This window comes from Solanum tuberosum, unplaced genomic scaffold (assembly GCF_000226075.1).
Source record: "Solanum tuberosum cultivar DM 1-3 516 R44 unplaced genomic scaffold, SolTub_3.0 scf00002, whole genome shotgun sequence".
Classification (NCBI taxonomy): Eukaryota; Viridiplantae; Streptophyta; class Magnoliopsida; order Solanales; family Solanaceae; genus Solanum; species Solanum tuberosum.
This window is the reverse complement of record NW_006238928.1, coordinates 224,752-237,703: the sequence shown is the minus strand read 5'-3', so window position 1 is coordinate 237,703 and position 12,952 is coordinate 224,752. Positions and strand designations below refer to the sequence as shown.

The 12,952-nt window shown below is 36.4% G+C and overlaps 1 protein-coding gene across 2 annotated transcripts in view; it reads right to left on the bottom strand.

Moving 5' to 3' along the window:
- The window catches only part of LOC102599089 (protein SABRE), a 51,352-nt gene that overhangs the window by 13,239 nt on the left and 25,161 nt on the right, over positions 1 to 12,952 (bottom strand). For both annotated transcript variants that reach the window (XM_015310611.1, XM_015310636.1), the window contains 3 exons: positions 10,082 to 12,172; positions 3,309 to 5,154; positions 2,109 to 2,209 (listed from right to left, as the gene is read on the bottom strand). In XM_015310611.1, coding sequence (XP_015166097.1) covers positions 2,109 to 2,209; positions 3,309 to 5,154; positions 10,082 to 12,172 — 4,038 coding nt within the window. The remainder of the gene's footprint in view (positions 1 to 2,108; positions 2,210 to 3,308; positions 5,155 to 10,081; positions 12,173 to 12,952) is intronic.

Below are 12,952 nucleotides of genomic sequence, written 5' to 3'. Positions count from 1 at the left end.
GCACTTTTGGTCTCCCTAACATAACAATGTTAAGAACTAACGGCAAATACAATTTTTCTATCGCTGCTAATTTCAACTGATAGTACTATCTCTTTCTTGATTGATGCACATTTTATTTCTTCTTGCCTTCTTCATTTCTTAGGATTAACATAGTAATAGCTATTTATATCAGAAGACAATACTTTAGATCACAACAATCTTCCCCACTCGAAAATAGTAACCATTTAACAAAATGGCCTTAAGGTGCGACAGCACAATCTTAGAAAAGGAGAATGTTGTCCGATGGGTATATTTTACTAGTCACGTGAGTGTTACGTGGGTTTAAGGGTTTAACACTGTTACTTTTAAACGAGTTCTATTAAGGAGATCAAAAATGCTCCACTTTAGCAAAGTTAATGGATTAAAAATGCTCAGGTTATATTTGAAGGAACAAAATGAACCTACTCCCATAAATAAGGGATGATTTTAGCCCAAAACTCATTATAAGCACTTAATTTTAAGTTAAATGATAAAAATAAGCCAAAAGCCATAAGTTTGAATTTCTAACTTATGACTTTTAGCTTATTAGCCTAAAGGCAAAAGCCAATCCAAACAGGCTCTTAGTCTTACAAGAGTAGGGAGGGTACTTCCATGATCTTCAAGCAGTCAATGCTGCAGGACAAAACAAATTTAAGAGGCACTTGGTAAACATGACACAGTCATGAACATATTGATGTCACTTAATACTGTTATCTTTATCCATTAGTTAGAAATGAAATAGATTTACTGAAAATAGTCTTATATCTTCCGTTAAATATAGAGCTCTTAATTTTTGAGAGTACAAAACTTGTTAAGAACTTGCTGTCATAGAAATAGACCTCCATTAGGAGACTTGATGAATAACATCCGATATATTGATTTGGAATCAAAATCCTACTATGTTTCTCTCTTCCCACTCTTTTCTCTCTTGCTCTTCTCCTTTTCCTCTTCACCCTATTTATTCTTCTCTTCTTTCTTCCCTCTTATTTATTTCCATTACTTTTTGCTTCTCCTTTACTGGTGTTGTGTAATAACATTGTGCACTCTTTAACTAGTAACATTCCATGGTATCGAAATCCCTGAGATTTTTTTTCCTGAAAATAATGTCCTCATCCCCCTTTATCTCTATTGTTTATGTGTTATAAGGGATAAGGCTTGACATTATTTTACGTAACAAATAAGACACTCTAACAGTGTAACTCTTACATGATGTTTTAAAGATGAGAGTACCGAAAATTAACCAAGTTGTACTGACATCAAAGACAAACCAAGATGATTAGGACAGTTCGAAAAGTTTAATTTTGGTTAGACACACTGGTGTAAACGAAAAATCAGTATGGTAAAACAACAACAATAACATACCAAGTGTTATTATCCCTTATGGTATAAATTTCTTAAGATAACCAACCGAACTGAACCATCGACAACCTCAGTAGGAATCACCATTGTCACTTCATTTAAGCTCATCTCAAACCAACAACATTATACAAAATAAAAGTCAAAAAAATACTAACAGCTCTCTACATTTTCTACTGACACATAAATCTCTGACATGACTAAAGACTCCTAGAGAACACAAGACCTAAAATAAATGTACCAAGTAGACGAAAACATAATCCTAACTAATTGATACCGCCTATATAGATCTTTTTCTTCCATTGTATCCTATTTTCTGCTAGGTCTACCATCTGCATATACTCAAAGAGATTGTAGGTCATTTGAGACAACTTCCCTCCATGTGATTTTAGGTTTTAGAATGAAGGACAAGATTTCGTGTCGTTAGAAGCTAACAACATGGTTAAGATGCTATTGAGTAGGAACAAATAACTGATAAGTGTGGCTTTTACCAGTCTCATGAATGGTTAAACACCTCAATGCAGATCTTCCTTCAAGGGAAATGGATATTATAAGCAAGCATAAGGATCAGAGGATTTCAATCAAAAAGGAAAAAGAAACAAATGCCGATGACACAAGAGTGAATAAGGACAGACACAAGATTGAATAAGGACACAGTAAACTAGGAAGCTATGACCCATAACCAAGACAATTAGTTCTTACAGCTTTGAATGGTTAGCAGATAGTTAACTTACATTTGCATCTTCTGAGTGAAGATTGAATTGTGGTTCAATGACATTGACCATGAAATGGCGAGTGCCCTCCCCCTCATTGTCTTCAATGTCGGCAAGCTTCGCTGGTAATAGATAGAAAGAAAAAGGATAATTTACAAAAATTAACATCTTGCAGTGAGAAGGACAACAAAGATTATAACCCATGTCTCAAATATCATACAAACATTTCTATCGTGCAAATGCACCCATATCAAGCTGCAACAATTAATCAATTGTCAAAAAAATAAGGCTAATCCAGATGGTAGATTAGATGTGCCAAATATTTGAACTCGAAAATATTGGTTCCACAGCTTAGGCAGTAAATATTAGATCAGAAATTAAAACTACTACTCCCTCTGGTCCATATTAATTGGTGTTTTTACCTTTACATTTAGGTTCAAAATAAGTGGTGTTCCACATAATCAAGAAGGTATTAATTGTTTCCTTCCAAACTTACCCCTATTTAGAACAGTAGGGTTAATGTTAACCAAGAAACTATATTAAATAGGTAAAGTTGGTAAAAACACTTCTTTCTAGGAGTGAGTAGATTTCTTAAGGGGTATGCCCAAGCAAAAAAGCACCACTTAATGTGGACTGGAGAGAGTAGTGTATAATAGCTAACTATACAAGAGATTACAAGCAGTTTAGAATTGAGTTAAGTTTCACTACTCTGCAAAGAAGAAAACATACATCTAATGCTATAAGGGCTCGTTTGGTAGGGTGTATAAAAATAATGCTAAATAGAGTGTATTAGTAATGTTTCCATTAGTAATGCTTGTATTAGTTATGCTTGCATTAATTATGCAGAGATTATTTCTTATGCATTGTTTGGTTTGGTGTATTAAAAATAGCATGCATTACATAAAAATATTTATTTACAAAGATACCCTCCACAAATATGGTGGAAAAGATGTAAAAAAGGGTTTGAGGGGCAACTGGGTCTTCAACCCTGCTAATGCATGCATTAAATTCCCTTGAATTACTAATACCATGGATTTCCATGTATTAGTAATACACTCCTTAATTCACAGTAGAGTGTATAACTAATCCCATAGCATGAAAAAGTGGACCAAACAAGGTACTACTAATACACAGAGCTAATACATGCTTTATTTTTGCTAATGCACTCTACCAAACGACCCCTAAGTCATGATACAGAATTAAGGTCCAGTTAGAGCTTACCAAAGGAAGTAGATGGAAGAGTTTCTACTTTAACTTCACTTGATAGAGGTGCTTCTACTTGTGCTTTTGATGGCCTGACATGTTGTGGAGAAGAGGAACTGGCACCATGACTGACTGGAGACTTCTGGTTATCATCTTGAGGTAATTCAGTTCTATCAATTACCTCACTATCCTCCAGCAACTTTCTTTGGGCATATTGCCTAGAAGGAGATGGTTTTGGAGATTCAAAAGCTTTAGATATTCCACCTACCCAAGACCAAACTGCATCCCTATTCTCAAGTGTCCACAAAAGCTTAAGACCATAGACAAAGATTCGCTGACAATTATCAGCGATCACGACATTATACCCATCATCATCACTTGGGTCAGATCTTGTATGGTCATCACTTTCACTCCCATTTTCAAACTCAGATCTCACATATGTCATCTCGAGATTTCTCCTACCAGGTTCTTGCCACGCCAACAACCTATCTGGGTCAGCTTTTGGGGCTTGCCTTCTGATTGTAAAGTAATCAGATGATAAAAGAAAACCATCATCACGCTGTCTCTCCGTGCTGCTGTCATTAGAAGATCTTTCTGTTGATGCAGATTGTGATGTTTTCCTAGTCATGTTAACTACTTTTGCAACACTGCTATTATCATCTCTATTTATAAATGCCTTGGGCATGTGGAGGTCAAGACCCTGGTATACAAGATCAAGAGTGTCACGTTTGCTCTCAAAAGTGTATTTTTGCTTCCCCCTGCCATAATAAAGTTCATATTTTAACTTATTCATAGAAAATGTCAGCCCCTTAGCTGGGTCATCATCGTCTAAAGGCATATGCTTTATGCATGCTGGTGTTGCATCAACTCTGAACATAAATTCTGTCATCACCTTATCTAATGACAGATTGCCAGATCTAGGAAATCTTGGAATTCCGAAACGTGGCCACCTAGAGAAAGACCGCAATTTGTGAGGCGGATAATAAATTAAGCTCCAAAATTTCAGTACCCATGCCAAATCATGAGGACCAAGTTTCAGTGTTGGGAAAACTGACAAGCTGTCAGGCTTCATTGCACCACAGCCAGCTGCATCCAAGACACCCTGATCACCCACAGAACATAAGTTTGACTGATTATCATGCATAGGAAGAGATGGCCTAAGCAGAAGATTCCACCTAAGTGACAGAGAAGTTGATCTAAACGGGTCATAAACTTTTTCACGGGGCACTCCTTCACTGGGAAATGCAAATAAATAATGGTTTAGAGGGTTTCCAGAATCACATTCCCACTCCATTATCACTTCAAGACTAAAGGCTGGGGCCTCTATGAAAGTAGAGGAAAATCCAGATGAACACTTCAAATTAGAGTTCTTTAACAAGCTCTCCAAGCTGCTCAGTAGAATCTTGAAATCCTTTGCAAAACAATAAACACGACCATCTGACTGCTGGAGTTCCATATACCCAGATCTTATCTGAAGCTTGTCAGACTTTTCATAAGGATCACTACTGGCAAGAATATTCCATTGGGACTCAGAAAAATATAAGGAGGTGTTTCCATGAATGTAGTTTCTCATTTCATCCCACCATGGCAAGCTCTTCTCCTTTTTCAGTGGAGGAGGATCTGGACTTGGATTTCTGATGCTCAAATTGGCCCTACGCATGGCCACTGTGAAAGCATAGCTAATATCAGCAAGAGCTGGTTCAAAACCCACTCCGTAGGAAATTTCTGCTTTCTGAAAATGTAAGGGCAAATCAGAGTATGTTTTCATTGGTGGAGTTGTCCCACTAGCAGAACGGAGCAAACGGACCTTCCTCCATCTCCCAATGTATACATTTTGGTGGATTTGGGGCTGAAAACAAGTTGCCTGCACCCCACATAGATAAAAAGGTTACTTTTGTGTCGACGAGTCTATTGTTGAAATTCAAAGCATTTAAAACCAAGTAAGATTGCTTCTCAAGAGTCAAATACAGTAGAATGAGGAATATAATATATCTAGTGCTTTAACACAATATACAACACAAAGGAGCAAGATTAAACATAGATATTCAAATTGGTAATGCTATCTCAATTGGAGGCTTACAGTTATCACATTGACAATTTTCCAATGCTAACTTTCAGAATGTAGCACTTCAGTGATTAGTGATTACATGTGGGAAAAACTTGATTGTTCTCTCCAGTATGGAGTCTAGATAGGAATATATAACGATTACATATGTTAAAGTTTTGCGAACTACTGATTCTAGAAAAGATTGTACAAAATTTCAACAGCCAAATCAAACCAAACCTAATTAGTCTAGATCCACTCAAACTAATCTCCACACTTCCACTCAAAATGGTGTATTTATGTCATGGGTGCCAAGCGTGTTAGAAATGTTCGGTTTGAAGGCCTCTAAGATTTTGTATGAACATCAGCTAATTGTCTATTTGAGGTGACAAACAGTCGTAATGCATCTCCTTATTCAATCATGTCTAATAAAATAAAAATTTACCTCCATATATATTGTTTTTTTTTGTGAAAAATAAGATAAGTAATATGAAAGGGAACTTGATAGCATATACCATTTTCATCTCTTTTGACTTTGATATACCTAAACTCATGGAGAAGGTGTTTTAACGATATAACTTATAAGCCCATAAGTCGAGATGGTCATAGCTCAACTTATTTTTTATTCTTCCAGGATATTAGATTTCCTCCCATCATGATACAGCTTCCAGAAGTAGATCGTCTATTTGGGGAAGAACTTGCCTAATCAACATATAAACGCCGAACAATGGGTGAGTAACCCTTGTATTCAGATAACAATCCTCAACTTGGATCCCCTTTGACGTGAGAACATGATTACAATATCCCAATGGCCACAACATGAAAACTGAAAAACTAAGAGAAAGAAAAATATGTGATTGTGTGACTATGAGATAATTTAGCTTGCTTATGTACCCACTCTCTGGAATCTGTAAAGATTTCAAGTGACTCACCCAGATCAAGTTATACATTGTATACACAAGACAAGATGGTTAGTGCGCTTCTAATCTAACATATATGATTCTTCCGGTAAGCCTGCAATGCCTAACATCGACTTCGCTAACTCGACCCCCACAAAGTACTTTAATCTATCTAAATTTAGTCTGAAAGTGGCTGAACAAAATGCTGCTTGAGTTGATAAATTCATTCCGTTAATTGCATGTTAGGACAATGCTATTAACATACACCACTCACCACTTGAACTGGATACCAAGGTTGAGTTGGAGCCGAATCTACTTTGCTAAACAAGGTATTGTAGCCACACACATGACACATCCCTAATGCATGGCTACCCAATGTTGGGCCACCCACATTATGTTTCATATGTCCAGCCCTGAGCATTCAAGAGTGTGTAAGAATTCCCCATTGGTTAACTACAGATTATAACCTCCGTATATGGTCTTGGACGATTCTCACCACTTTTATTAGAGTTGAATTAAACTCAAAGTCCATTTCATTGACAAATTCATTTATTAATCATGACAAAAGAAAATCTTACGATCATATAAGAATGGGGGTATCGTCATACTAAGGACGAAAAAAAGAAGGGAAATGGTGGAGGTTTAAACAGGAGTTTACTCCATTGCATCACAGTTCAGGGGCATATGTATGAAGACTGTTCAGGGGAATGCATGGGCAAGTCAGTGAGCAATCTCAAAGGAAGTTTGGTAAGAACTACCAACGTTTTTATCAAGTCACAGAGTATCTTGGGTGATAGGGGAGATTCTAACCCATCTTAGAAAGTTCAACTTTTTCTTATAACTGAGATTTCCCCTGGACTAGTAGGGGCACAGTTCGAAACTCGATGGATAATACTCCTCTTCTACCATTCCCCACTTATATACCAGGCATATATCTAAAACAAGCTCCGAGTCTATGGTGTGTGTCTAACCCACATATCACATGTTGCACTCTTTCCACAGTTTCCACTAGACTAAATCCCCAGCTTCAGGAAGTTTAACTTGTTGATCAAACCTTAGATACTAATTCATCTAAGAGCAGCTATAGAATTAAAAAAGAGGCATCAACATGCTTTCCCAAAGAAAAAAAATGCCAACAGGACAAACACATGCTACATCAAACTTCTCCATTCAAATTCTATTATCAACATTGTGAAGGGCAAGGTAGTAGTAACTACACGTCATGTTTGCCTAGTTGAGCTATGGTTCATGGCAAACAACTATGATTCTCAATCTGTTGACGATTCAAGTGATATAGTTTCAATTGAAGCCACTAATTTGAACAAAGTTAATTCACAGTTATCTAATCTCCAATTGAATTCTCTGGATGTTAAACTATACAATTTATTTTGCTCCAGCAAAACCTGTTGCAGAGTTCAGACCATAGTCAAGGCTTTTGACACAAATAGGGATCATTTGGTAGAGTGTATAAAAATAGAGTGTATTAGTAATGCTTGCATTAAAAATACTTGTATTAGTTATGCTTGCATTAGTAATACATAGATTATTTTTATCCATTGTTTGGTTTGGTGTACTAAAAAAAGCATGTATTGCATAAAATTATTTATTTACAAAGATACCCTCCACAATTATGGTAGAAAAAATGTAAAAAGAGTTTTGAGGGGTAATTGGGTCTTTAACCATGCTAATGCATGCGTTAAATTCCCTTGCATTAGTTATACATAGCATAAAAAAGTATACCAAACAAGGTATTACTAATATACAGAGTTAATGCATGCATTATTTTTGTTAATACATTCTACCAAACGACCCCATATATTAATAATGACTAGCAAATTATTTAGGACAAACAGAGTCCTAAGATTTTCAGTTTCTTGTGCCATGACCTAATACCATGTGGAATGGGAAGAAAAGATTGAGAAATGATGGTAAAGCTTGATTATCCCCCTAAGTTTGGATGGAAATAATTTATACTTATGGCATATATAACAATTAGTGAACTGATATTTGACAAGATTACACATCTAATCTACGCATAAGTATAGCAATCAAATCAAACCAAAGAAAATCAACCTAAATCAATACAAATCACGTAATAACCTCAACAGTCTGAAACATGTTAGAGATATCTGATAAGAAATAGACTTTGGGTCTAACTCAACCTCAAACTCTAGCTCACGAGGGAATGACAACCCATTTTCTCCACCAATATCGGACACTTAACAGTTAACACTCCCTCGCACGTCCAAGACTACATATCTGGGGTTGGATAAAATAATACAATGGCCCAACATTGACTACACCAAAAGCAGGAGTCTGACTCAGATATCATGAAAAAATGGACTCTGAAACTAACTCAACCCAAAAGGTAACTAATGACTGTCAAAGATCGTATAATGAGACAACGGTCATTTTCTCCACCAATATAAGGCACTTATAAATATCATCACTACTAGAGAACAATTATATTTATTGAATTTTTTTTTATGACAAAAAAAAGAAAAAAAAAACTTCAATAAATTTAATTGTTCTCTAATAGTGATGATATTGAAGTTCTTGCTGCAGCATATCAGTGGAGTTGAGCAACAGATATGAAGATAGAAGCACAATGAACACAAAATAACTCAGTTTGAGTAGATGAGAAATATTTGTCATTGTAAAAAAATATTACATAATATTTGGTATCAATGCAGATTTAGCTACATATAGGGCACAATGGAAGAAAAAGGTTAATATAGGAGATAGCTTCTAGTTGAGGATAGATTTTAGACTTGTTAGAGAACTTCTAATATTATTATTGTCATTACTATTATTATTATATTATTGTTATTATATATATTTCACTTATTTATCACTTTAATTTTATTTAGTATGATGATGATAATGAAATGAGCTTAAATGAAGGTTCGATTCATATAGTCAAACACGACTGTTTGGAACTAAGGCATAGTTGTTGTTGTTCTTGTTGTTGTATAAAAATATAACATAAAGTGGCATTAATATGACTGCATCCATATTCAGAGAGGTACAGGTAAGACCACAAGATCAGTTTTATTTCAGATAGCGTGTTTTCACAGTATTAATATTGAAAAAGGCAACTGATTAGTGATTCGCATGAATTATCTGGAAAACTTAATGCATCTATCAGAATAATCATTGCAAGGCAGTCCTTACTATAGCCTGCAAAAGAAAGTAATAACACTAAATTTTACCAAGTCACGCCAATATGGTGTTGAATATACAAAAGAAAGTATTACCAGTATGTACAGACTTCCCATAATTCTGAAAGATCAAATATGAAAAAAGACCAAGGGGAAAATCAACACAAGCCCTACAATAAGTAACTAGCTTTAAAGTTTGGACTAAAAGAAAGGAACTGTTTGAATTGATCCACATTTTAGCAATGGTAACAGATATGCATGGGTTTTGTTAAAACATATTAGATAGTGTTAAAATACAAGAAAATTACAGATATGCTTCAGAATTCCCAAAAGTCTGAAAGTAAATATGCAAGGGAGCAAAGAAAATCTACACAATCCCAAAATATGTAACTACATTTTAAGGCTTGGATAAAATATAAATTAAAACAGAACCGCTTTTAGCAACGGTAATAGATTGATTTTTTTTAAGGAGCAATGGTAATAGATTCAATAGTTTTGTTAGAACATATTGGATGGTTTGCCTGTTTTTTTGTGATCAGTGCCAATTTGGTTGTCACAACCTTCAGAGAGAAATGATTTGTATAGGTTACACAAAAATGCAATTAGTTCTTGTGAACATATTTTCATAAAAACACTTTTTTGACAGTTTGAAGAAGGGAAAAAAAAGGAAAAGAACAATGATCAAACCTGCTGAGCCAGTATAACACGTCCTTCACACCTTCCTGAAGTTGCAGCAAGAAGTGGATATGTGTAATTTCTTATCCGAACAACAAGGGAACCCGTATGCAAATTGATATTACTACCATATAATCGTGAAAATGGGACGCTATGTGCACGACATACTGGATCAAGCTTTTGCAGAATCTCTATCATCCCAGAATCACCTCCTTCAATTCTTGTCAAACTTACATCCAACTCTGTAGCAGAAACTGAAAAGAGAGAACTCCTGGCAGTGCTAGGCTTGAAACCCCCTTGAAACCCTTCACTACAAGCCCCTGATCCTTGTGATTGCACAAGAGTTTGGCATGCCTGGTAATACGACCTGAATGACTGTTTATAGATCTCCTCTTGCAGTTTCTGAACGGCTGAAGTGTCCTCCACATCAATCTCCTCTCCATTGAAATGGACTTTACCATCTTCAAAAGAATCCTTTCTTTCTGCAACACCATGAGATTTTCCACCTTTTGAAATAAGCTTATCAATAAAGTTTAATCTGACAGCTACTTCACAAGCCTCCTTCTTCAACAGCTGATAATGTTCGTCAAGCCATCCCTGTATAGGTTGTTCTTCAATATCAGCAGTGAGTTTCTTTATGCAAAATCTAACTCGTCCAATTTTCGATGAACTGGTCTCTTTAGCTTTTGATTTCTCTTCATTATTGGGAAACAAAAGTTTAGTTTTTGCAGCAGTAACAAGCTTTAAAGCTCGAAGCATTTCCTCAACAGAATCATCGATGGCCCGCAATTCCAACCTGTATGGCATGCATATGTGGACATCAAGGGCTTGAATAACCCAATCCCATGGTGTGCCTATCTCGTGTTTTGAAGTTGGTGCACTTCTAGAAGCATTTGGAATGCGAGAGACTTGCATTCTGCTACTTCTAAATATTCTTGCATTATTCAAGTTGAGCATTAACCCTTCAAGAAGCACACCGATCCGAGCATTTTCAGAAAAGATAGACTGCACCTGGACAGTCATCTCAACACCATCTCCAACTTCTGCAGATATATTAAGCATTTCCACATCAATAGCAAAGATGGATTCTCTTTTCTTGCGTTTCTCCAGTGGTACTGACTCCATTGAAGTCTCAATTACCTGCCCGTTTACTTTAAAGTCGCCTTTAGCAAGTTCCTGAAGCTTCTGATTGTGCAGAAGTAATTTTAAGTGCAGCCCAAGTTCAACCAAAGCTATATGCACATCAGGCTCCCATCTGACTGATATATCAGTAGCACTAAAGAGTGAGCACACTGCAATCTCTTTAAGACCACCAGATCGCCTCACAAGCTTTGCATTCTGCATGTCAAGCAATGTAACTCTTGCTCCAGGGAGGTTACCGTCTTCCAAATTTTCTTGATAGATTGATCTCGCTCTTTCAAGCTCCATTTGTGTGGATTGTTTCTCCTTGTTCATGGACAGATTTAGGTGGAAAATATCAAGGGACAGAGAATACTTCAGTTTTTTAAGTTCAACTGGAGTTGTAGGTGTAATAGTTGCAGTGCGGGGTGTACCATCAGCTGAAACACTAACTACAATTCGACCTCCCTGAGATCCATAATTGGCACGTTTGGGATCAGGAACAACAGAATTTTCCAAACCCACTTCTCCACAAACATTTAAAGAGCATTTTTCTAGATTGAATTTGATGAGTTGAATCCCTTTCCCTGATGGCCTGGACGATTTTGTCACCCGGTTGTCTGGTTTCTTACCAGAACCAGAAAGACTCTTCAGTAAGCGCTTGAAAGACAAAGCGGTAGACATAAGAGACCCAATGCGCCTGAAGGTTAAGTGAACACCCATCCCAGTAACATCAACAGAGAGAACTGTTTTATACTTGAGACCATCTTCAGGTGAATCCATATCTTTCTTTCCCCAGTCAACACTGACTTTTGCTATATAAATAAGTGAACCCATGTTTGTTTCAACCCCAAAGAGACTCTCCTTTAAGCATTCTCGATACTCATCTGACATGTTCAGATTAAATTCACCAACCTCCATGTGCACCACTGTGCCTGTACTTGATATATTATTGGCAAAGACATGTGATGACTGTGAACAGCCCTGCAAAGTAAAAAGGAACATCACACCACCATTTAAGACAAAAGGTTGAAGTAATTACAGACACAAGCTGAACAGTTGACTATCTGTGCTTATTCTGATGACTAACTTTTAGTAATTCGCAGCAAAACAGAAATTCATTGTCAAAAGGGAAGAATGAAATTTAAGAGTAGCATTCCCTCAATTACATAGAAAGGGCCCAAAAAAAATCAACTCAAGCAAAGTTCATTAGCTCCCTTGTAAGTTGAGAAGACACAAGTTGTTGGAAACAGTTCAAAGACAATTAGTTTTACGCAATGGTGAAGTCAAAAACACGAACTTACCCCACACCTATCAGAGGCAATATACTGTTTCAGATATCCTACACTCCTCTCAAGCCAACTATCCAAATAGCCAGATTAAAAAGCACATGAAAAGATTTTTATTTCTTTAGTTAAACTCGGATCACTTTATGTTTTCTGGGCTAAGACACAAAAGACGACAGCTTTAGACAATAGAGAAACAAAAATAAAAACTCAGCCCACACAACAACAGCATATCCAGTGAAATCCCACAAGTGAGGTCTGGAGAGGTTAGAATGTACGCAGACCCTTACCACTGCCTTGTAGAGATAGAGAGGTTGTTTCCGAAAGACCCTCGGCTCAAGTGCAGCAAATCCAGGTACAAAGAAGAAGGAGACAATGAAGAACATACTAGGATAGATTATTGAAAAGTGAAAACAATACTAAACAAAGATAAGTACCAAAACAAGAGCTACAATACTACAACTAGTACACTGGCAAA